The 26832-nt window shown below is 41.6% G+C and overlaps 1 protein-coding gene across 4 annotated transcripts in view; it reads right to left on the reverse strand.

The window, feature by feature from the left end:
• The window catches only part of wipf1b (WAS/WASL interacting protein family, member 1b), a 117006-nt gene that overhangs the window by 11639 nt on the left and 78535 nt on the right, over window positions 1-26832 (reverse strand). For all 4 annotated transcript variants that reach the window (XM_041201488.1, XM_041201492.1, XM_041201490.1 and 1 more), the window contains one exon: window positions 21799-21890. In XM_041201488.1, coding sequence (XP_041057422.1) covers window positions 21799-21849 — 51 coding nt within the window. In that variant the 5' untranslated portion in view covers window positions 21850-21890. The remainder of the gene's footprint in view (window positions 1-21798; window positions 21891-26832) is intronic.

A 26832-nucleotide genomic window follows, 5' to 3' on the forward strand; every position in this document is an offset into this window, starting at 1 on the left:
TGAATATTACATTTCCCACATGCAGATTTAGAATGTAGAATTTAGAAATTGGAACTTGCTACCACATGAAGTAGTTAAGGTGAATAGCAGGGATGCATTTAAGAAAAACTAGGTAAGCACGAGGGAAAAAGGAATAGAAGGATATATTGATGGTTTGAGATGAAGTAAGGTGGGAGGAGGCTTGTGTGGAGCTTAAACACAGGCGTAGACCAATTCAGCTGAATGGCCCATTTCTGTGCTGTAAAATTCAATGGAAGTCTTTGTAAGATATAAATGTATAACTGGGGCAGGTTATAAAGGTGTAAACTGAAATTTCATTTTAACATTTCACCACACAGCACCATGGTAGATGCTTATATATGTAACACATTGAATTTGTGATGGACATCTCACTTCCTTTATTTTGGCCATCAATTTGTAATATCACACAGTCACAGTCGTATATGAAGCCAGAAGTAGATTGCCACAACAGGAGGAAGCAGTGGCGTGGTGGTAATGTCATTGGACTAGTAATCCAGAGCCCCATGGCAGCTGGTGGAATTTAAATTCAATGAATACATCTGGAATTAAAAGCTGGTCAAATGATGACCATGAAGCCATTGGCAATTGCCATAAAAACCCATCTAGTTCACTAATGTCATTTAGGGAAGGAAATCTGCCATCCTTACCTGGTCTGGCCTACATGTGACTCCAAACCCACAGCAATGTGGTTAACTTTTAAATGACCTAGCAAGCCACTCAGTTATATCAAACCACTGCAAAGACTAAAAGGAATGAAACCAGATAGACCACCCCAGCATCAACCTTGGCACTGGAAAGGTCTTTGGCACAACCTGTCGATCCTAGTAAGGAGTAAGTCCTCCTTACTAACATCTGGGTGCTTGTGCCAAAAATTGGCAAGCTGTCCCACAAACTAGTCAAGCACCAGACAGAAATAGTTATACTCACAGGATCATACTTTAGAGAAAACATCCCAGACACCACCATCATCATCCCTGCGTATGTCCTGTCCCATAGACAGGACAGACCTACCAGAGGTGATGGCACAGTGCTATACAGTCGGGAGAGAAATGCCCTGGGAGTCCTCAACATCGATTCTGGACCCCATGAAGTCTCATGGCATCAGGTCAAACATGGGCAAGGAAACCTCCGTTCCCCCTCACCCGATGAATCAGTGCTCCTCCATGTTGAACAGTACTGGGAGGAAACACTGAGGGCGGCAAGGGTGCAAAATGTACTCTGGGCGGGGGACTTCAATGTCCATCCCCAAGAGTGGCTGGGTAGTGCCACGACTGTCTGAGCTGGCTGAGTTCTAAAGGACATAGCTGTTACACTGGGTTTCCAGCAAGTGGCGAGGGAAGGGAGAAAACAACAGGAGGGAAAAACCTACTTGACCTCATTCTCATGAATCTACCTGTCACAGATGCATCTGTCCATGACAGTATTGGTGGGAGTGACCACCACACAGTGCTTTTGGAGACAGAGTCCTGTCTTCACATTGAGGAAACCCTCCAGCGTGTCTTGTGGTACTACCACCGTACTAAATGAGATAGATTTTGAAGACACCAAGCAACTCATAACTGGCATCTATGAGCGCTGTGGGCCATAAGCCACAGTAGAACGTCATGCTTCAGCATATCCCCCACTCTACCATCCCCACGAAACCAGGGGAATCAATCCTGGCTCAATGAAGAGTGCAGGAGGGCATAGCAGGAGCAGCACCAGGCACACCTAAAAATGAAGTGTCAACCTGGTGAAGCTACAACACAGGGCAACATGCATGCCAAACAGCAGAAGCAGCAAGTGATAGACAGAGCTAAATGAGCCCATAACCAACGGATCGGATCTAAGCTCTGCAGTCATGCCACATCCAGTTGTGAACAATGTGGACAATTAAACAACTAACAGGAGGAGGAGGATGATGGTCCACAAATATCCCCATCCTCTATCATGTGGAAACTCAATACATCACTGGCAAAGATGAGGCAGAAGCATTTGCAGCCACCTTTAATCAGAAGTGCTGAGTGGATGATCCATCTCGGCCTCCTCCTGAGGTTCCCAGCATCACAGATGCCAGCCTTCAGTCAATTCGATTCACATGATATCAAGAAACAGCTAAAGGCACTGGATACTGCAAAGGCTACAGGCCCTGACTACTTTCTGGCAATAGTACTTAAGAATCCAGGACTTTTTGCACCCTTAGACAAGCTTTTCCAATACAGCTACAACACTGGCATCTACCCGGCAATGTGGAAAATTGCCCAGAATATGTCCTGTCCACAAAAAGCAGGACAAATCCAACCAAGCCAAGTACCGCCACATCAGTTGACACACGATCATCAGCAAAGTGATGGAAGGGGTCACCAACAATGCTATCAAGTGGCACTTACTCAGCAATTACCTGTTCACTGATGATCAGTTTGGGTTCTGCCAGGGCTACTCAGCTCCTGACCACATTATAGCCTTGGTCCAATCATGGACAAAAGAGCTGAACTCAAGAGATGAGGTGAGTGTGACTGCCCTTAACATCCAAACAGCATTTGACAGAGTTTGACATCAGGGAGCCCTATCAAAACTGGAGTCAATGGGAATTGGGGGAAATCTTTCCACTGGTTGGAGTCATGCCTAGCACAAAGGAAGATGGTTGTGGTTGTTGGAGGTCAATCGTCTCAGTCCCAGGCTGTCACTGCAGGAGTTCCTCAAGGAAGTGTCCTCAGCCCAGCCATCTCCAGCTGCTTCATCAATGACCTTTCTTCCATCATAAGGTCAGATGTGGGGATGTTCGCTGATGATTGCGCTATGTTCAGTACCATTCATGACTCTTCGATATTGAAGCAGTCGTAATCATATGCAGCAAGACCTGGACACTATGCAGGCTTGGGCATACTTGCCACTAAGCAAGTAACATTTCGCGTCACACAAGTGCCAGGCAATGACCATCTCCAACAAGAGAGAATCTAACTATCTCCCCATGACATTCAACAGTACTACCATTGCTGAATCCTCCACCACAAAATCTTGGAAGTCACCATTGACCAGAAACTCAATGGGCCAGCCATATATACTGTGACTACAAAAGCAGGTCAGAGGTTGGGAATTCTGCAGGTTGGTTCCCCAAAGCCTTTCCACCATCTATAAGGCACAAGTCAGGAGTGGCCGGAATACTCTCCACTGGACGAGTGCAGCAGCAGCAAAGTTCAAGAAGCTCAACACCATCCAAGACAAATCCACTTGAATGGCAGTCTGACAGCCACCACCACGACAACAATAACAAAAGCTTATATTTATATAGCACCTTGAACATAAGCACTACGAGGCACTTCACAGGAACATTATAAAACAAGATATGACACCGGGGAACAAAGTAGACATTAGGTCAGATGACCAATAGCTTGGTCAGAGAGGTAGGTTTTAAGTGCCTTAAAAGAGGGAAGTTAGAGAGGTGGACAGGTGCAAGGATGGAATTCCGTAGCTTGGGACCAAGACAACTGAAGGCAATAGTGGAGCAATTATGATTGGGAATGTATATGAAGCCAGAATTAGAGGAGTGCAGGTATCTCAGAGCATTGTGTGGTTGGAGGAGATTATAGAGACAAAGAGGGGCAAGGCCATGGAGGGATTTGAAAACAAGGATGAGAATTTTAAAATAAAGTCGTTGCTTGACCGCGAGCCAATGCAGGGGCGATAGTAGAATGGGACTTGCTGTGAGTTAAGACACAGGCAGCAGAGTTTTGGGTAAGCTCGACCACCAGTGTGCACCATCTATAAGATGTGCAGCAGCAACTTGCCAAGGGTCCTTTGATAGCACCTCCCAAACCCATGACCTCTATCACTTAAAAGGACAAGGGCAGCTGATGCAAGGGAAAACCACCACCTGCAAGTCCCACTCCACGCGATACACCATTCTGACTTGGAATGAGATCACCATTCCTTCACTGTCACTGGGTCAAAGTTCTGGAACTCCCTCCGTGACAGCACTGTGGGTTTACATATACCATGCAGCATTCAAGGCGGCAGTTCACCAACACCTTTTTAAGGGAAATTGGGATGGGCCACAAATGCTGACGTTCTTACCAGTGCTCATATTCCAAGAATTAATTTTTAAAAATGCTAGCGTCCTGATTACAAAAGCAGCCTTGAAGTCAGATAATGCCCCACCATGTTAAGTTGTGAATGTGAATTCAATAATAAAGTAGTAATTTGTGGGCTGCTACTAGCAAAAATAACCAGGAAACCCAATCAATTCACAAACATCATTCAAAGAGAACAGCCTGCCCGCCCACTCCACCACCTCCCTCCATCCAATCTGGCCATCGCCCATAACTGGCCAAATACTAAATCAAATCAAGGAACTCCCCAAATCCTCCTCGCAGATAATAACTCTCAAAGTATTCAAATCCAATGCTTCTCACATTTACTTCAAGCTACAAACATCCAATTAAGGCAGCTTACAAACACATCTGGAAAGAAAAATGTAAAAACCATTATGTAAGCTAATCACTGTTTCAGTTAGATGGATAAACTGGGTTTGGATCAGATACAGAGTTCTGTTCTAACTAAATTGAAGCTAATTAAACCATATATTTTTAACCCAGCAACAGAACTGAACTGACATGCCCAGGATGGAGGCACATCCTCAAATGACATCTGCTCTCTGTATTCTTGAAATATGTTGTCAAACTTAGCCAGGCATGACATTAAGTAGACATATTCAAGAGTTATTGGATATGCATCACTTGTGACACAAGGAATGACCTATTTTATAGGTCTTCACAGTGTATTCTCCATTTACTCCACTGACAGTGCTCCAGGCTTGTGATCAGTCATAATGCCAACAGGCTTGTAAAACCAATAACTTCTTTCATGCAGCCAAAGAGAAGCCGTCAACCAATGACAACACTGTCACCATTAATTTACTTAATTGTAAGAAACCACTTTCTGGGCTCAAAAAATGTAACTATATGAAACGTACATCTGAAAGTTGAATATTTGCTACATTCTTAATATTTATTGCATTCCCTTCTTTCACAAATTGCTCTGCTTTGAAGGTAGTGGCAATTATAAGTGTATGTGCTAGAGTGGTCAGTGCTTTCTCATAGGTGTGCTTGTTAAAATGTAAAGCATAGCTCCAGCAATGGCTCAATTGTTAAAAACATGTAGCCAAACAATACACACCAGAATGTCCCATGTATATGTACCCGTTGAGGTAGTACAATTGAGTGCTCCTGGGCTGGGAACGGATAAAAAAAGTCAGCTTGTGTTTGTGAACTGCTCCCCAGACAATCCCATGCATACACTCAGTGAGGACAGGATCAAATTTGCTTGATCTCTCATTGTCAACAGGAACCAAGCAGATTGATAATGCATGTGGAATGGTCACCTGGTAGGTAGCAATTTCTTCAGAAGATACGTAGGGGGAAAAAAGTAGCAAAATACAAAGATCAACTTCTATTTTCTCTCTTTTGTCCTGAAGATGTTGTCTGTTTAAAATATTGTCACCATCCTTATAGTTTTTTGCTTTCTAATGAGCATCTCCAAATTGACCAGCAGAAGCATTAAAAGCAAGATGGCACAGCTATAAACAACTACAATACATGTTTGAGATGAGAGAAAAACTGCCAGGACTCTGTCACAACAAAAAGGTTCTTTTTCAAGGGCACTTTCTCGAGGGCAATGAAGGATGGGCAATAAACACTGGTCTAGCTTACATGCCCCCTTCCTGTGAACGAATATAAAAAATTGCAGCTGTCTGGCATGGAGTAGAGATGAGAAACCTAAAACAAGGCAAACAAAACAAAATTCATAATTATCCTTAAAAACTGGATTCCATGAACATTCCTCATGTCTCAGGTGAGTTTATTCAACAATTAGCTGAGACATAAAATTAGGAAAGTTACAGTCTGCATCAGTTGATTAGAGCTGGAGTGCCGAGGAAAACCAGAATTGGTCTCAGCATTCTTCAATGAGAAGATGGGTGGGAAACAATTGGTCAATGTTTCCATGATTAACCAGCCTGTCAACAATCAGTGCTTCGCCTTATACATGAATAAGGGTCACTTGGCTGCAGTAGCAGAGGGTGTTTTGTGCCTGTAAAATCCTCCTCCTGCAAAGAGTTAGTATCTTCAAGACAGTATGAGAGAAAATTGGTGGGGAGAAAATAAACTGTGTCCCCAACTGTGTTGCAGTGAAAATCAAAGATGCATTAAATGAAAACATTTTGGGACAAATTTTAACTCGTTAATTTCCAGCTGGGGGAGACTTTAATCACTAGCTCTCATATAAATCCCACCTGTCCACTTCCAAACCAGAACAGCTATGTTTAAAAGAGGCACAGAACAGCTACTGGCAGGTGATGTTCAGATAGGGATGGTGTTTCGGGATGGTCTCAAAGGTGGGGGAGTCTGGAACAAGGGATACCATAACGTCAATTGTGGAGTCCTCTTCTCCGCCTCACAAAGGAAGATTTAGGCTGGTTTGAATTTGCATAAATTTACAAGGTTGCTGCCTTCATATCCTCCAAGTTAAAATTAGAAATGGTCAAGACATGAGCAGGTATATTTCCTGGTCATTTTTAACTGCCCAGATCAACCATTTTCTTTCACAGAACACTACAAGGTAAATGGGAGTGAAATTGCCGGAGTAGGAAATGCATTCAATTAAGTTCACATTTGCACTCAAAGGTGGAATTGCATCACTATATACTCTCAGATCTTTTCAATATATAGACATGGCATGGCAACAAGTGGGAAATACCTGCTTGACTTCACCCTCACCAATCTAACTGTCCCAGTTGCTCCTGTCCATGACTGTATTTGTCGCAGTGACCACCGCACAATTCTTTTGGAGATGAAATTCAGTCTCCCCATTGAGGACATCCTCCATCATGTTGTATAGGATTACCACTGTGCTAAATAGGATATTCAGAACAGACCCAGCAGCTCAAAACTGGGTATCCGTGGGGCACTGTGGGTCATTGGCAATAGAATTGTATTCAACCACAATCTGTAACCTCATGGCCCTATCATTCAAACTGGGGGATTAACCAGAGTTTAAATGAAGAGTGCAGGAGGGCATCCCAGGAGCAACACACGACGTATCTAAAAATGCCAACCTATTGAAGCTACAGCACATGTGGAAGAGGCATGTGATGGACAGAGAAAAATGTTCACACAACCAATGAATCAGATCAAACCTCTGCAGTTCTGCCACATTCATTAGGAACATAGGAGTTAGGAGCAGGAGTAGGCCATTCAGCCCTTCAAGCTTGCTCTGCCATGCTATAAAATCATGGCTGATCTGGCTGTGGTCTCAACTCCAATGTGCAGTCTGCCCTCCATAACCCTTGTCTGTCTTGCCCCTCAAAAATCTGTCTCACTCTACCTTGAATAAATTCAAATGACCCAGCCTCCACTGCTGTCTAGGGAAGAGAATTCCACAGACTAATGACACTCAGAGAAAAAATTCTCCTCATCGCTATCTTATAAGACAGACCTCTTCCTCTCAAACTGTGACCCTAGTTCTAGTTTCTCCCACAGGTGGAAATATCCTCCCAGTTTCCACCCTATCAAGTCCCCTCAGGATCTTATATGTTTTGACAAGATCATTTCTCATTTTTCTAAAATCCAATGGGTATAGGCCTAACCTGTTCAACATTTCTTCATAAGATAAGCCTCTCATTCCAGGGATGAGTCAAGTGAACTTTCCCTGAGCTGCTTCTAATGCAATTATCCCTCTTTTTAGATAAGGAGGCAAAAACTGCACACAACATTCCAGATGTTGTCTCACCAAGGTCCTGTACAGTTGCAGTAAAACTTCCCTACTTTTATATTCCATTCCCCTTGCAATAAACGCCAACATTCCATTTGCCTTCCTAATCACCTGCTGTACCTGCATTCCAACATGTACCAGGACACCAATCCCTCTGTACCACCGAGTTCTGCAATCTCTCTGCATTTGAAAAAGTATACAGCTTTTCTATTCTTCCTGCCAAAATGGGCAGCTTCACATTTTCCTACATTACATCCCGTCTGCCAAAATTTTGCCCACTCACTTAACCTGTCTATATCCCTTTGCAGACTCTCTACCTCCTCTCGACCACTTACTTTCCTACCTATCTTGGGTGTCATCAGCAAATTTAACTACCATACATTTGGTCTCTTCATCCAAGTAATTGATATAGATTGTAAATAGTTGAAGCCCCAAAACTGATCTCTGTGGCACTTCACTAGTTACAGTTACCAACCAGAAAATGACCCATTCAACCCCACTCTCTGCTTCTTGTTAGCTAACCAATCCTGTATCCAATGTTAATATGTTATCCCCTATGTCATGTTCTCTTATCTTTAATGTGGCAACTTATTGAATGCCTTCTGAAATCCAAGTAAACAACATCTACATGTTCCCCTTTATCCACCTTGCTGTTACTTCCTCAAAAAATTCTAATAAATTAAACACAATTTCCCTTTCATAAAACCATGTTGACTCTGCCTGATCACATTATGACTTTCTAAGTACCGTTATCACCTCCTTAATAATTTATAAGGATATTCTTATAATTAATTCATGAATAGTGGTGGACAATTAAACTAACTGGGGAAAGAGGTTCCACAAATATCCCTATCCTTGATGATGAGGGAGCCCAGCACACAGTGCAAAAGAAAAGGCCAAAACATATTTGCAACTACCTTCATCCAGAAGTGCTAATTGAATGATCCATTTCAGCCTCTTCCTATGAGCTCCAGCACCAGAGATGCCAGTCTTCAGCCAATTCAATTCACTGCATGTGATATCAAGGAATGCCTGGATGCAACCTAAACATCTGGCCAACATCCCGACTGTAGTACAGAAGGCTTGTGTTCTAGAACTAGAACAAGCCAAATTGTACCAGAACAGCTACAACACTGGCATCTACCTGGCGATATAGAAAATTGCCCAGTTATTTCCATTCCACATATAGGACAAACCCAACCTAGCCAATTGCTGCTCCATCTGTCTACTCCAAATCATGAGCAAAGTGATGGACAGTGTCATTGACAGTGCTATCAAGTGGAACTTGCTTAGCAATAACCTGCTCATTGATGCTTAGTTTGGATTCTGCTAGGCCCACATGGCTCCAGCCCTCATTACAGTCTTGGTCCAAAAATGGACAAAATAGCTTAGTTAAAGAGGTGAGGTGAGAGTGACTACCCTTGATAGCAAGACAGCATTTGACCAAGTGTGGCATTAGGAGCCCCAGCAAAATGAAAGTTAAAGGGAATTTGAGAAAAACTCTCCACTAATTGAAGTCATAGTTAGCACAAAGGAAGGTGGTTGTGGTTGCTGATGGCCAATCATCTCAGCCACAGGACATCACTACAGCAGTTTCTCAGGTTACTGTCCTTGGCCCAGCCATCTTTAGCTGCTTTCCCTCCATTATTAGGTCAGATGTGGGGATGTTCGCTGATGATTACAGAGTGTTCATGACTTCTCAGATACGGAAGCAGTCCATGTCCATTTGCAGCAATATCTGGACAACATTCAGGTGGGCTACTAAGTGGCAAGTAACATTCACATTACACAAGTGCCAGGCAATGACCATCTCCAACAAGAGAGAGTCTAACTATCTCCCCATGACATTCAACAGTGCTACCATTGCTGAATCCTCCACCACAAAATCCTGGAAATCACCATTGACCAGAAACTCAATGGGCCAGCCATATATACTGTGACTACAAAAGCAGGTCAGAGGTTGGGAATTCTGCAGTGGGTAACACTTCTCCTGGTTCCCCAAAGCCTTTCCACCATCTATAAGGCACAAGTCAGGAGTGTGCCGGAATATTCTCCACTTGGACGAGTGCAGCAGCAGCAAAGTTCAAGAAGCTTAACACCATCCAAGACACATCCACTTGATTGGCAGTCTGACAGCCACCACCACGACAACAATAACAAAAGCTTATATTTATATAGCACCTTGAACATAAGCACTACGAGGCACTTCACAGGAACATTATAAAACAAGATATGACACCGGGGAACAAAGTAGACATTAGGTCAGATGACCAATAGCTTGGTCAGAGAGGTAGGTTTTAAGTCCCTTAAAAAAGGGAAGTTAGAGAGGTGGACAGGTGCAAGGATGGAATTCCGTAGCTTGGGACCAAGACAACTGAAGGCAATAGTGGAGCAATTATGATTGGGAATGTATATGAAGCCAGAATTAGAGGAGTGCAGGTATCTCAGAGCATTGTGTGGTTGGAGGAGATTATAGAGACAAAGAGGGGCAAGGCCATGGAGGGATTTGAAAACAAGGATGAGAATTTTAAAATAAAGTCGTTGCTTGACCGTGAGCCAATGCAGGGGCGATAGTAGAATGGGACTTGCTGTGAGTTAAGACACAGGCAGCAGAGTTTTGGGTAAGCTCGACCACCAGTGAACAGTGATAATAGTGTGCACCATCTATAAGATGTGCAGCAGCAACTTGCCAAGGCTCCTTTGACAGCACCTCCCAAACCCATGACCTCTATCACTTAAAAGGACAAGGGCAGCTGATGCAAGGGAAAACCACCACCTGCAAGTCCCACTCCACGCGATACACCATTCTGACTTGGAATGAGATCACCATTCCTTCACTGTCACTGGGTCAAAGTTCTGGAACTCCCTCCGTGACAGCACTGTGGGTTTACATATACCACACAGCAGTTCAAGGCGGCAGTTCACCAACACCTTTTTTAAGGGAAATTGGGATGGGCCACAAATGCTGACGTTCTTACCAGTGCCCATATTCCAAGAATTAATTTTTAAAAATGCTCGCGTCATGGTTACAAAAGCAGCCTTGAAGTCAGATCATGCCCCACCATGTTAAGTTGTGAATGTGAATTCAATAATAAAGTAATAATTTGTGGGCTGCTACCAGCAAAAATAACCAGGAAACCCAATTAGTTCACAAACATCATTCAAAGAGAACAAAAATAAAAACAAAAAAACTGCGGATGCTGGAAATCCAAAACAAAAACAGAATTACCTAGAAAAACTCAGCAGGTCTGACAGCATTGACGGAGAAGAAAAGAGTTGACGTTTCGAGTCCTCATGACCCTTCTACAGAACTTGAGTGAATCCAAGAAAGGGGTGAAATATAAGCTGGTTTAAGGTAGGTGTGTGTGTGTGTGTGTGTGTGTGTGTGTGTGTGTGTGTGTGTGTGTGTGTTTGGGTGGGGGGTGGGGGGTGGTTTGGGTGGGGGTAGAGAAGTGGAGGAGGTTGGTGTGGTTGTAGGGACAAACAAGCAGTGATAGATAGAAGCAGGTCATCAAAAGATGTCACAGACAACAGAACAAAAGAACACATAGGTGTTAAAGTTGGTGATATTATCTAAACGAATGTGCTAATTAGGAATAGATGGTAGGGCACTCAAGGTATAGCTCTAGTGGGGGTGGGGGGAGCATAAAAGATTTAAAAATATTTTAAAATAATGGAAATAGGTGGGAAAAGTAAAATCTATATAATTTATTGGAAAAAACAAAAGGAAGGGGGAAGAAACAGAAAGGGGGTGGGGATGGAGGAGGGAGCTCAAGACCTAAAGTTGTTGAATTCAATATTCAGTCTGGAAGGCTGTAAAGTGCCTAGTCGGAAGATGAGGTGTTGTTCCTCCAGTTTGCGTTGGGCTTCACTGGAACAATGCAGCAAGCCAAGGACAGACATGTGGGCAAGAGAGCAGGGTGGAGTGTTAAAATGACAAGCGACAGGGAGGTTTGGATCATTCTTGCGGACAGACCGCAGGTGTTCTGCAAAACGGTCACCCAGTTTACGTTTGGTCTCTCCAATGTAGAGGAGAAGAGAACAGCCTGCCCACCCACTCCACCACCTCCCTCCATCCAATCTGGCCATCGCCCATAACTGGTAATAATATGTGACCTCTATGCTGTCTTTTGGGCAGTGGACCACACCATCCTCCACAAAGATCTCTCCTCCGTCATCCAGCTGAGTGGGATCACTTTCTCCTGGTTCCATTTTTATCAATCAAGTTATAGCCAGAGAATCATCTTCAATGGAATCTCTTCCCATTCCCACACCACTGAGTTCCCCAAGGACGTATCCTTGGTCCCCATTTCTCAATGACATGTTGCCTGTTGGTAACATCTTTCTAAAACACAATGTCAGTTTCAATGATGACCCAGCTCCATCTCACCACCACCTCTCTTCACCGCTCCAATGTCTCTGGTTTAATCACACTGCTTGTTCAACATTCAGGAGGAAATCTTTGCTCATCCAGTACTAACTATTGTGAAGAGCACAAATTAGGGGATGGATTTTGAGGCCACTGTTGACCGAACAGTGCTAATTGCCTGTTAGAAAAAGTTTGTATAAGCTGTGATAATTAGAAAACTAAAGCAGTGCAGTACCCTCTATGCCCCTGTTAAATTATTACGAAATTGTGAGAACAGGATAAGCATTTGTATGTCTCCTTAACCAATTAAATTAATATAATCTTTATTGCGACATGCAGACTGTGGATCATGAAGTGTAAGGTGGTCTATTTAATTCAGTGCAACATCATGCATGAAAAGAAAATGGGAGGAAAAGAAAGGTGGGATTGAGAGAGAGAGAGAGAAAGAGGGACCGAGAGATAAAACAAAGAAAGTTTACTTTTAATCTCATTGATAATTAAAATGTGAAGAAATGAGAGTCCACACTTCCAAAAGTTCAATTTCAGGCCAGTGAGGTTGTTTGGTAATAAATAGCAAGGCTTTTGATAAGGTCCTGCACAGGAGACTGATAAGGAAGGTAAGAGCCCATGGGATCGAAGGCAGTTTGACAAATTGGATCCCGAATTGGCTGAGTGGCAGGAAGCAGAGGGCGATGGTCAAGGGGTGTTTTTGTGACTGGATGCCTGTGTCAAAAGGGATCGGTGTTGGGTCCCTTGCTGTTTGTGGTGCATTTTATATATATATATATATATATATATAATTTAATCCGGATAAGTGTGAGGTGATGCACTTGGGCAGAACAAACAAGGCATGAGAATACATGATGAATGGTAGGACCCTGGGAAGCTCTGAGGATCAGAGGGACCTTGGTGTGCATGTCCACCAGTCCCTTAAGGTAGGGGGACAGGTAGATAAGGTGGTTAAGAAGGCATATGGGATACTTGCCTTTATTAGCCGAGGCATAGAATATAAGAGCAGGGAGGTTATGCTGGAACTGTATAAAACGCTGATTAGGCCACAGCTAAAGTATCGTGTGCAGTTCTGGAATCCGCATTATAGGAAGGATATGATTGCACTAGAGAGAGTGCAAAGGAGATTTACCAGGATGTTGCCTGGGCTGGAGAGTTTTCATTATGAGGAGAGATTGGATAGACTGGTGTTATTCCTTGGAGCAGAAGAGTTTGAGGAGGTACATGATTGAGGTGTATAAAGTTATGAGGGGCATAGATAAGGTAGACAGGAAGGAACTTTTCCCCTTGGTGGAGGATCAATAACCAGGGGGCATAGATTAAAGGTAAGGGGCAGGAGGTTTAGAGGGGATGTGAGGAAAAATTTTTCCCCCAGAGGGTGGTGGGAATCTGGAACTCACTGCCTTAAAAGGTGGTAGAGGCAGAAACCCTCATAACATTTAAGAAGTAGTTAGATGTGCACTTGCAATGCCATGGCATACAAGGCTATGGGCTTAGTGCTGGAAAAAGGTACTTGAATAGTTAGGTGCTTGTTTGACCGGTGCAGACTTGATGGGCCAAAGGGCCTTATTCTGTGCTGTAGACCTCTATGACTCTATGACTGTAACACACTATTAAAAATTCACATTGACTGGAATGGACAAGCTCCGAATTTTCTACTGTGTTTATCTATCACACCAAGTATCCTAACTTCACACCTTTCCCCGTATTTCAACGTTGAGTTACTTGATGAGATACAGTTATTATGCAACAATGGACAACAACTTCCTGCTTTCTGCAGTTTCTGGAATTTGCTACCCAAAATACTCTTTAGTATGTGAGTGCTGTAGCCTTCCCTTTACCATGAAATCTTAGCCCCTGCCACCAGTTCCATCCCTTTCCCTGGTGACTGTCTGAAGCTGAACCAGGTTCTTTTCAACCTTGAGGTTGTATTTGGTCCCAAGATGAGCCTCAATCTATATATCTGCTTCATCACCAAGGCACCCTACTTTCACCTCCTTATCACTGCTGGTTTACCCAGTTTATCAACTGCTGAATCCCCCACCCCTGCCTTAGTTAAACTACATCAACACGCTCCTGGTTGGTGTCCCATGATTCACCCTCCATAAACTCAAGCTCATTCATAAAAACTTTCATTCAACCCAATAAGTCTGTGCCAACCGAGAAAGAGAGTTAGCCAGCCTAACCCCACTTGCCAGCTAAAATCAAAATATGGCGGATGCTGGAAATCTGAAATAAAAACAAAAATTGCCAGAAAAACTCAGCAGGTTTGACAGCATCTGTGGAGAGGAAGACAAAGTTAATGTTTCGAGTCCGTATGACTCTTCTTCAGTTCTGATGAAGAGTCACAGGGACTCGAAACATTAACTTTGTCTTCCTCTCCACAGATGCTGTCAAACCTGCTGAGTTTTTCCAACAATTTTTGTTTTTGTCCCACTTTTCAGCTCTTGGTCTTTAGGTTACAGCACTTCAAGTGCATTTCCAAGTATTTTATTTAAATACAATGAGGGTTACGACCCATTTCAGACAGTGAATTCCAGACCCCCATCATCCTCAGGATCAAGAAAAACCTCAATTCCCCTCTAATTCTTCCACTAATTATCTTAAACCCATACTCCTGTACTGACCACCCTACACAGGGAAATAGGTCCTTCCTATACATTCTATCTAGGCCCCCATAATTTTATACACTTCAATGAAATCGCCGCACAGCCTCCTCTGTTCCACATAAAACAAACCCAGCTAATCTAACCTCTCTTCATAGTTAAAATTCTCCATTCCTGAAAGCATCTTCATAAATCTACTCTGCACCCTCTCCTGTGAGATCATATCCTTCCTGTGATGCAGTGACGTCATGCCCAGTAAAGGCATGTCATCCTCATAACTTTAAACATGGACTGTATTCAGTATAGAATTTTCTGGAACTTGATTTTCTTTTTTAAAAATGGGCATTAAAAGGCTGCTAAATGGCTGCCCAGAGTTGGGTGACTTGCAATTTCTGCATCGACTCAGAAGTATCTCAAGTCTCCAGAAAGTTCCTAATTGAATGACCATGGGTGCAGTGCCTCTGTTGAATGAGCACAGAAGGACAAAATCATTTGTGGAATTCACACCTCCTATTGTTTATGGTCTTACACAAAATACAAAATCTCTGGACTCCTAGAATCACTGTCTTCGAGCTTGATACTTAAAAAAGAGATGCAGAAATCAGTTAATCATAAATGGTGTGAACAACCACCACCTATCCAGCGAATTTTGGAAAATTAACACTAGGATATAGTCCCCACTGTTACTCTCTAGAAGACCAGCACTCACTTAACTTATTCTTTTTCTTTTTAAATGCCTGTAGAAACTCTTGCAATCCATTTTTATATTTCTAGCTAGCTTCCATTCATACTCTAACTTCTTTCTCCTGATTAGCCTTTTAGTCATTCCGTTCTTTATATTCTGTCCAATCATCTGACCTGCCACTCATCTTAGCGGAGTTACGTGCTTTTTCCTCAAGTTTGATGCTTTCCTTAACATGTTTAGTCAACCATGGATGGTGGGTTCTTCCCTTAGAATCTTTCTTTATAGTAGGGATGTACTTATTCTGAATACTCTGAAATATCCCCTTAGATGTCTGCCACTGCTTCTCTATTGATCTATCCTCTAGCCTAGTGTCCCAGTTCACTTCAGCTGGTTCCGCTTTCATCCCCACATAGTTGCCCTTATTTAAGTTTAAGATACTAGTCTTAGGCCCACTCTTCTCCCTTTCAAACTGTATATAACATTCAATCTTATGTGGTTGCTACTATCCAGGGGTGCATTTACTCTGAGGTCATTAATTAATCCTGTCACATTACATAATACCAAGTCTAATATAACCTGCTCTCTGGTTGGTTCCAGAACATGCTGCTCTAAGAAACTATCTGAAAAGCATTCTAAGAACTCCTCATCCAGGCTACTACTGCCAATCTAATTTTTCCAGTTTGTGTGTAGATTAAAATCACCCATGATATTGCTGCCCATTTATCACAAGTGCACAATATTTTCTCTTGGATACTTTGTCCTACACTGAGGCTACTGTTAGTGGGGCTGTAGAACACTCTCATTAATTACTTTTCCCCCCTACTATTCTTCATCTCTACCCAAACCGATTCTACATCCTGACCTCCTGAACCAAGGTCATCTCTAACTATTACACCAATGCCCTCTTTGATTAACAGTGCTACCCCTCCACCTTTATCTAGCTTCCTATTCTACTTGAATGTCATGTACCCTTCAATATTAAGGACCCAATCTTTGTCATCCTGCAGCCACATCTCCATAATTGCTATTGGATCATATTTGTTTACTTCAATGTGGGTCATCAATTCATTTACTTTGTTATGAATGCTACCTGTATTCAGATCGAGAGCCATCAGTTTTGGCTTTTTGTTACCTTTGTAATATCTAGTCTTGACTGTTGATGAATTCTTAGCTTTTTTTCTCTCTGTCCCTTCCTGCCATTCTCTGATCCTCATTTCTCATATTAATATTTAGCTCTCCTGTCTTGGCTCTACACCTTGAATTGATACCTCTATCCAAGCTCGATTCCTCACCCTTCTTGTTTATTTTAAAGCCCTCTCTACTTCCCTAGTTATGCGATTTGCGACAGCATTTGTCCCAGCATGATTCAGATGTAAACCGTCCCAACGGTACAGCCCCCATTTTCCCCAGTACTGATGCCAAATGAAAACACATTCTTCACCAGGCCTGCAATGCATGCATTTTCCTAAGTCGAGCCAAACACATGAAGTATGAACTATTCTTTTGTTTATGACTAGTAAAAGTGCACTATTCTTTGATTATATTTTATCCTGTGTGCGTGCCTGTGCACTCAACGACAGTGTTGGACTTTCAGGGAGAACGTGAGAATAAATAATCCCGTTTATTTGAACCCATAGAAGTTTGCTGCTGGCTATTCAAAATGACCACACACTCAGGGGTAAGGGAAGGGTATTGGGGTTTCAATTCTCTCTCATCCCTGTCTGTAACAGGTGACCAGAGCTATATGCAGAACTCTAATTACGGTCTAATGAGCATTTCAAACATTCTCTACCATGACCACTTATATTCTGTACTTTGGCCAATAAAGGAAAATATCCTGTATATCTTCTTAATTACCTTATTTACCTGCTCTGGTACCTTCAGAATCTGTGGGCTTGCACTCCAATGTCCCTCTGTTTTCCTACACTTCTCAGTATCCTACCGTTTATCATCTATTCCCTTGCCTTGTTTGTCTTCCCCAAATGCATTAGCTCTCACTTCTCTGGATTGGATTTCATTTGCCATGGTTCTGTTCACCTGTCTAGTTCCTGAAGTCTGCAGCTTTCTTCCTCACTATCCGGCTAACTTTCTTATCATCTTCAAAACTTCTTAATCATGCTGCCTACATTTAAGTCTAAATTATCGATATATCATGTGGAAAGCCAGGGTCCCAGCACTGATCCCTGTGGAATCTCATTGGAAATTGATTTCCAGTCCCTCTCTTACTCCCTATTAATTTTTGAAGTCTGTTATGATCTGGTTCGGGATCAGTAAATTTTTAAATTTAAAATCTATAAAGCCCAAGTGCTTATTAAAAGAATAAAGCCACAAGATTCCACAATGTTAAACAAATAAAATAACCATTACAATATAAAGTCAGCAAAGTAAAACAATCTACAATATATATCTTATATTCCAACATTCAGAATTAACGAGGTAAATATGAATTACCAGGCAAACTGTGGTCAAACACATCAGACCGCACATTAAATGGCAGAAGTGACCAAGACAGGTCTCTCAGATTTCTCAGCAACCCACTCAGATGTTAGTGACCACAGTGAATCACAATATCTCGTTAAAGATATCTCACTCAAGAGGGATCTAGTCCCAGAATTCCCTCAAAAGCCGCCCTGACTCCCACTGCCTCAATGACTATTCACCTCCCAATGGTTCAATCTCATCTCCTGAGGATTCACAAAGCTGTTCTCCTAATTACCAGCACTTATCAACTCTTTCACAGACCGCTAGCTTCATTAAGCTGGCACTGCTGCTGGGGTTTCTCCATACTCCAGCCTCCCAGTTGCAATGAACTATAAATGGCTCCTAGGGTTTCTTCTGAGCCCTAACACTCTCCTGCATGGAACCAGTGACTTTCTGCCACCTTCTCAGCTCCCAGGACTTCTGAGTCTTAACTGTCTGGAGCCTGCTAACAACTCCTAGGGCTGAATTTTGCTGTCAGCAAGCAGGGGGCAGCGCCCACTCACCGCGCATAAAATGACATGGGGTGACATTGGAGGGAAACAGCTGATGTCATCCCGCCCCATTTAAATTTTCAGTAAGGCGGGCCTGCAGCAAATCAGCTGCAGGCCGGCCAACCTGTCAATGGCCAATTGAGGCCATTGACAGGATCATTGAAACAATTAAAGGACCTGCCCGTCCAACCTTAAGGTTGGCGGGCAGGCCAGGAACCCCGGTGGGGAATAGAAAAAACATGAAACCTCATCCACTGGCGGGATGAGGTTTCATGTAGGGATTTAAACAGTTTAATAAAGTTTTAGTGTAATTTATGAACATTTCACATGAGTGGGACATGTTAAGGATTTTATTTTTTTTCTTCTATTTTTAATGTTTTTAAAAGTGTCAGCAATCTACCTGAGGCAGCACTTAGCCTCAGGGAGATGTGCGCTCTTTTGTGCGCATGCACGAAAGAGCACACTTTCACTTTTGGGGAATTTCCCCCCCCCTCCACACAGGCAGCACATAGCGCTTTCCGCCGGATGTCACGCTGGGCAGGCCTTAATTGGCCCACCCACGTAAAATGGCGGCAGGGCCCGGTTCTCCAGCGGGGATCGGCTCCCCACCCACCGGAGGTTGGGTTGGGCCCACCCACCCAGCAGGCAGAAAATTCTGCCCCTAGGAACTCTCTGTAAGCTGCAAACCACATGAGATTCAAACTACAGCCAACAGTTGCACCAAACAGCTTCCAGGTTTCTTTGATGCCTGAAGCTTGCTAACAGCAGCATCTTTTTGGTATAATCTCCTCCCCTGCTGCAGAACACTCAGAAAAATTAAAACCAGAGAACTTCTTCAACTCCACCCAGCTCCATGATGACGTAGCCTTTCAGGGTTCACTGAATGCTTTTAAGCTAATTTAGCTCTAACTCCCAAAACAAAATATTTTTCTGGACTGCATTTCTTTGCAACCAGTGCAGACATCACATCTCCAATTAAGTAAGCCCACCTGCTGTTTTAGGATCTTACCTTTCTAGCTGTTAACCCCTTATATCAACATGGTCCCAACCTTTTAAGTATAATAGGCTTCAAGCTGCTTTAGTTGCATTTATCCCATTTTCTACAGTTAAACTTTCTTCTCAGAATTAAATATTACCTCTAAAATGTTAACATGAACCATGAACTAGATTTTCATTACAAGTCTACGTTAACAACAGTTTCCAACAGTGACTTACACGTTCCCGCGTCCCTCCGTGCAAAGACATTTTTCTAACAAAAAATCCACATCATATGCCTGCCACTCATCACCCAAGGATTTAAAATTATTCATTCGCCTGTTTCCAAAGGTACAAGTTTCTTCTCTCCTTTCTGTCATTCACCAATCAGGTTGCTGACAGGTCACCACCTCCTTTAATTTCCCCAGTTGGCTTCCCTTCTCGGAGAGATTCTCTCACTCAACACGACACCTGCAATCTGTCAGTTCCAACGGCCTGGGAGGCTTTCCCTGTGTTTGGAGACACTCAATGGCTTGAGCTATCATGGAGGGCTACAGTTCCCACAATGCTTGGCAGCAAAGAAAAGCCCCAGTCTGTGACATATTCAACTCAGCTGCTTGTATCCTATGTTGTACCAAATCCTGTTGGCGCTATTGGCTCCTGGTCCATCAACCCGTCAATATTAAAATTTTCAAATTTGTTCTCAAATCTCACCACAATTTCACCCCTCCCTTTAACTGCCTTCAGCCCTACAACCCTCAGATTTTTGAGCTCCCTTGATTCTTGCGCAGGTCAATTTTAATTGCCCCATCAGTGGTGGCCATACTTAAAACTGCCTAGGCCCCAAGTTTTGGAATTCCGTCCTTAAATCTCTCCACATCTATATTTCTCTCTCCTCCTTTTAGATACTGCTTAAAACCTATATCTTTGATCAAGATTTTGGTCATCAGTCCTACTATCTCTTTATGCATCTTGGTGTTAAACCTTGTTCAGTAATAATCTTATGAAATGCCTTGGAATTTTTTTTTTTTACATAAAGGCATTTTATAAATGCGAGTTACTGCTGTAATGTGCAACAGAGTTGACTTCCTACCCTCTGAAGTGGCCTAGCAAGTCACTAAGATTATGAAAATTTTCAGCAATAGCAGAGAAAATCAGATCAGCCTATCTGCAATGAATCAGACATTATATCAGTTCAAGACTTGGACAATCTCAGCCCAGCCAACGAAGCAAAGTCTTATTCACTAATTTCTCAAAATAGCAATGAGTTGCAGTCTGACATAATTATACTCAGAATCATATCTATCAGCCAGCATCCCAGACTCCTACATCCCATTCCAGGGCATGTGCTGTCCCATTGGCTAGATAGTGGCAAGAGCACAGTGGTATTCAGTCAGGTGAGATTGGGCCCTGGAGTTCTCAACATTGATTCTGGACTTCATGAGGTTTCATGACTTCAGGTCAAGAAACGGCCAATCAACATTGAGCACCTCCCTTAACCGATGAATTAATACTTCTCTATATTGAACACACTTGGGGGAAACACCAAGGCTGCCAAGGGCACAGAACATACTTCAAACCTCAGAATGCCATTTGTCCTTGTCCACATCTCAGCAATCCACCAGTTTGCAAACAAGTTTGCCCATGATTGCATTGATGGGATTTACCACCAAACAGTTTCTATGAAGTCAAAGTCTCAACTCCACAATAAAAGCACTTTTCATTATATAGAGTGGCACAACTGCCATGCATAAAACGGAAATAAATTAAGCCATTTTAGCACAGATGAAGGTTGCTAGCATGGTAACCTTGAAGACCATGCAAATCCAAGCAAATAAAATATTCTAATTGGATCATATGACCTTTAATGCTGCCTTTATAGTTTTTTGGCCAGATCCGCTTAACTGCCACTAGTCTACTTAGAACTAGTAAACACCCTGATCCGGTACTAAAATAGTTAATGGCAGTGCTTCACGACACTACCAGTAAACTGCACCTGTGGGCCTTGTTCGAAGTGTTGCAGCCATCTAGGCATTGCAAAACATGCAAATATAACACGTAACTATAAGTGTAGTGAGGTACAGCATGCTATCACAGTGCTATGTGCTGGATTGAAAGAAACTGAACTTTATTGTACTTTATTTAATGTTAATTTGAATTGTTAAGTAATGAACTTTTACAAATTTTATAAATAAAGTATATTTTTTGAAAAAAGATAAGCACTTAGTGCAGCTGCTACACAGGAAGACCAACTGCACAAATCTACTAGTAAATGTCAGGGAGCAATGCAATTAGGCTGTTTTCCAAAAACTCAGACAGTATTATAACAGCATCTTTAGCAGTATAATGGTTTTTTTGATGCTAGAATAAGGGATTTGCATCATAAAAATCCTGACAACATTCAATCATCCTTACCACTGAAAATGTTGGAGGAGGAGGAGGACCAGGTGGGGGAGGAGGAGGCATCTTCTGTATTCAGTGAAGGTGCTGGATAACCTTTCAAAATCCTACAGATGAAAATAAACATATTTTAGAGATCCACTTTAATATGCTTCAAACTAAAAAATATAAACACAAGAAACAAATATACAAGTCAATTAATGAGCTGCCTTCTCCTATAAACAATGGACAGATTTACATGGAGGTATAACTTGCCACACAGATGTACAACTGGTGTTGGGGATTGGTTGCACAGCCCAATTTTAATTTCTGAAAAGGAAATGAAAAGTGGGTGTTTTATCTAAAAGAGTCTGATCCGCAACACCAACACCTGGCAGCAAGTTGAAAATCTACCCAATGGTCTCTGCATTATTAATGAATGTTACCTATTTCAGTATTTAGTAAGTTCAAAAAACATTATACAATTTTAATATTAAGGGAGAAAAAGATCAGAAGGGAGGAGAGCACTACCACTACACTTTTTAAAAATTGAGTTCTCTCTCATCAGATAATCATTTTTATCAATTTTTTATTTCTATTCAGACCTATGTTGTATTAATGCCCATAAATCGCCTAGCAAGTTACCAGTCTCAGGTGAACGGCTGGGGTGAGGAAGGCGCAGCCAAGAGACGAGATGATTTTCCATAGGGAGGGAGATACAAATTGGAATCAAATCACTTTGCTTAATTTTAGAATATTTCTGGGGTTCACCTGGGAAATGCTTCTGAAAGCAGCAAAATGGCATGTCTTCAATATAGGGAGCAGTAGTAACAAAAAAAATCACATTCTCCTACAATTATACTTCAGTTTTTGAAAACATAGATGGTGGAGAACTCTTTCCTACCTATCCAAAAACATATACACAGTGATATTCCTTCTCTTTTAAATACTTCAGTTACCAAATGTATAGAAAACTATACACTTTTAAATAATTTATTATTGAATAATTATTTATTAAAAGTACATTCACAGCAACACAAACAGTTTATTTTAGAAATAAGGAATATAACCATCCATTGGGACAGAAGCATCAAGACCAAATGCTTTAGAGCTTTGGATGCATCATATATTCCATCCTTAGTCTCATAGAAGTCTACTGACTGCTAACTGCCATGATACCTGCCAATATCAAAATAATAATAAACTTGAAGGACAATAAAACTGTATCATGAACTATAACAACTGCCATTGATATTAACACAATTACAGGATCAAGCTGTTTCAAAGGAGTATCATCAGACATAAGCTGACACCAAGCCAAAGGAGGAAGCACTGGGACAGGTGACCAAATGCTTGGTCAAAGTGGTGAGATTTAAGGAGCATCTTCAAAGAGGAATGAGGGGAGGACAGTTTTAAGGAGGGAATTCCAAAGTTTAGGTCCAAGATGGTTGAAGGTGCAGTCACCAATGGTTAACAAAGGAAGTCAGGGATTCACATGTAGCCAGAGATAGAGGGTTGCAATTTTCTTGGAGGGTTGCAGAAGGTTATGGATATAGGGAGGGATGAGGCCATGGAAAAATTTGAACATATAATTGAGAAGTTTAAAATTGCACTGATGGTGGACAATCACAGTGTAGTGGGCGAATGGAGCTTGATGCCAGTTAGGATATGGGCAGCAGAGTTTTGGCACTATAACAACATAAATGTGAAGACTGGAGTTTCAAACATGTAATATCTCTTGTTTTTACAGCATTGATACCCACTGTTCTGGCCATTATTTACTGGTGCCTCCTTCCTATTGTTACATAAAATATAAATACTTCTGTCAGAACTCTGATGCTAAAATTGCCTTTGTAGGAATGGGAGATATATGGAGTTAAATGATGCCAGGTATTCTTACATCAATTGTCATTCACTTGTCATATAGTTTATTTTTGGCAAAAACATTCCAATCTACTTTACAGAGACATATCATACATCGACATATATAGGCCATAGAAGCACTGAGCTGTGAGTTTAAGAATATGATCATACATAGACATATATAGCCCATAGAAGCACTGAGCTGCAAGTTTAAGAATATGATTTAAGTAGTAGTTCTATTGACATTCTTAACCAGAAGGTAAATGAAAAACAGTTGAAAAATCACTGGTTTCATTTAGCCTTTTTATGTGTGACATCTGATCCACATTTAGTACCTCCCATGAAATTAAGTATTAAAGTTGTACTGCCTAGATGATTATTCGCATTCTACTCTCCTGTCTACCCCCATAACCTTTGACTCCCTTGTTAATCAAAAATCTATCTAACTCAGCCTTAAAAATATTCAATGACCCTGCCTCCACTGTAACAGCCCTCAGAGAAAAGATTTATTGGGATCCACCTTGTCAAATCCCCTCAGGATTTTATGCGTTTCAATAAGATCGCCCCTCATTCTCCTAAACTCCAATGGATACAACCTATCCAACCATTTACTCATAAGATAACCACTTCATCCCAGGAATCCGTCAAATGAATCTTCTTTGAACTGTTTCTAATGCGATTATATTCCTTACTTAAGTAAGGAGGCCTAAAATGTACATGGTACTCCAGATGCGGTCTCACCAACACCCTGTATAACTTTTATATTTGATTCCCCTTGCAATAAACACACATTCCATTTGCCTTCTTAATCATTTGCTGTACTTGCACACTAACATTTTGTGATTTGTGTACCAGGACACCCAGATCCCTCTGTACTTCAGAGTTCTGCAAAATCTCTCCATTTAAATAATATACTGATTTTCTATTCTTCCTGCCAAGGTTGGTACATTCACATTTTCCCACATTATACTCCATCTGCCAAATTTTTGCCCACTCACAACCTATCTATACACCCTCTATCTTGTAACATCTCTCAATGCCTTCAAGAGTTTCCTTAAAGCAAATCCATTCAGCCACCTCTTAATTAGTTTATCTTTTATTCCTGTCCAGTCTTAATCCCAACTTCGAAGTATTGTGGGATTTTTTTTGCTATGTCTTATATCAATAAAAGTTATGTTTTTGTAGAGTAATACCTAATTTGTAAAATCATACACATGATTTAAGTGCAAAATACTGTAATGGTTTTAGTTTGTTGCAGTCTGCTCCTGTGTGTGATATTTCTGCATTTGAAATCAATAGTGGGAAACTTGCATCTAGTCTAGTAAGAAATGAAAAACAGCAAGTGCTGGAAAAACTCAGCAGGTCTGGCAGCAGCTGTGGAGTGTGAAACAGGGTTAATGTTTCAAGTCCAAAATGACTCCTCTTTGGAACTAGTCTAATGTGACCTTGTCAAGGTAAAGTAGGGCAATGGTTGCTTAGGGTCACCCTGGAGTTCCTTCAATGTTTTTGTGTTACATTTATCAGAGAAGACTACCTTAAATTTTTCCTCGCTTAGTAAATAAATTCTGAATTTGCAAAAATTGGCCAACACTAACAGCACTTTTCCCTGTTGACTGTTCCATTGGAAAACTGTTTTAACTGATTTGTTTAAAAAAACGAAGACAGTACTTCGTCAAGCAATCCATTGAAGACCTGCAACGACGTTATTTTTCTAACCATTCAAATTAAGGTTTTTTCTGTCACAAAAAGGCAGTATGTAGGATTGAAGCAATTTTACCTTATTTACACAACATGTTTATAAAGTCCTTGTGCATCTTTAAACTTTCAATAACTTTGGACAAACACATGATAGAAGAAAACTATAAAAGGCACATGAAACCACAATTCATACAGTTTTAACACAATACAGTTCAGACTTCTAGACTTCAAAATAATCATCTTGTGTTTTATATCATTCAATTTGATTTTCCAACAGCTTACCTTCTGCCCTCACGATTCTTAATCAATTTCAGCATTAACACAGCATTTTCATGAAAACAAATCTTTATAAATTAAGCTTTCATATGCCATTCCTGGTTGGTTCAATCATGTGTATGTCCAAAGTTTAAAGTTACACAGGACTTCATAAACACACTGGAGAATAAAATAAATGTGAAGATTGAATATTTTGTCTGTTCACAGTGGTGGTATGTCGGAATTCAGTAGACTAAGACAAAATAGGCAGTACATGGCTGTTATATGTTGTTACATTATATTGATAACTGGCATTGTTTTAAATATATAATATATATTTAAAACAATCAAAAGCAATCCCATCTATCAATTTAATCAACATATTACAGCCATGTGTGTGTATACACATACACATATAAATATATACATACATACACACACACATACATATATTGGTGGTGCTGTAAACAAGTTAAAGTACTCTTGCATGCCACAGAATGAAGTTTCAATTTGTTGCCCCAGGTGCAGTGTCAGGTGCATGTCTTCAATCTTTTGCAATAAGTTTCCAGCATGTTTTAAAATATTATGTATTATTTCAAAACATTACTTTCCTCTACTGTCTAGTGCCACTGGTTATTTTTTCTTTAGAGTTGTCATAGAGCAGGATTTTCTTCCTATCGGGGGCGGAGTTGAAGTGCGGGCGCGCACAGCCGCACCTCCGATCAGCGCCCCTGATCGGGGGCGCGGTGCCATTTTACGTGGGCAGGCCAATTAAGACCCGCCCAGCATGACATCCGCATGGAAGCACTGAGCGCTTCCTGTGTGGGCGGGGGGAATCCTTAAACCTGAGAGTGCGCTCTTTCGCACATGCGCACGAAAGAGTGCACTCATCTCCCTGAGGCTAAGTTCTGCCTCAGGGAGATCGGCTCTACTGTCAAAAGTATTCAAAATAGAGAAAAAAATTACCTGACGTGTCCCCTCATGTGACACCTGCATTTTTTTTTTAAACTTTAATTAAATTTTTTAAAACCTACATGAAACCTCATCCCGCCCATGGATGAGGTTTCATGCTTTTTCTAATTCCAGCCAGGGCTCCTGGCCTGCCCACCAACTTTAATGTTGGACGGGAGGTCCATTAATTAGTTTAATTCCTCTGTCAATAGCCTCAACTGGCCATTGACAGGTCGGCGGGCGCACAGCTGACTTTGCTGCACCTCCGCCTACCTGAAAATTTAAATGGAGCGCGGTGACATC

The sequence above is a fragment of the Carcharodon carcharias genome, chromosome 12 (assembly GCF_017639515.1).
Source record: "Carcharodon carcharias isolate sCarCar2 chromosome 12, sCarCar2.pri, whole genome shotgun sequence".
NCBI lineage: Eukaryota > Metazoa > Chordata > Chondrichthyes > Lamniformes > Lamnidae > Carcharodon > Carcharodon carcharias.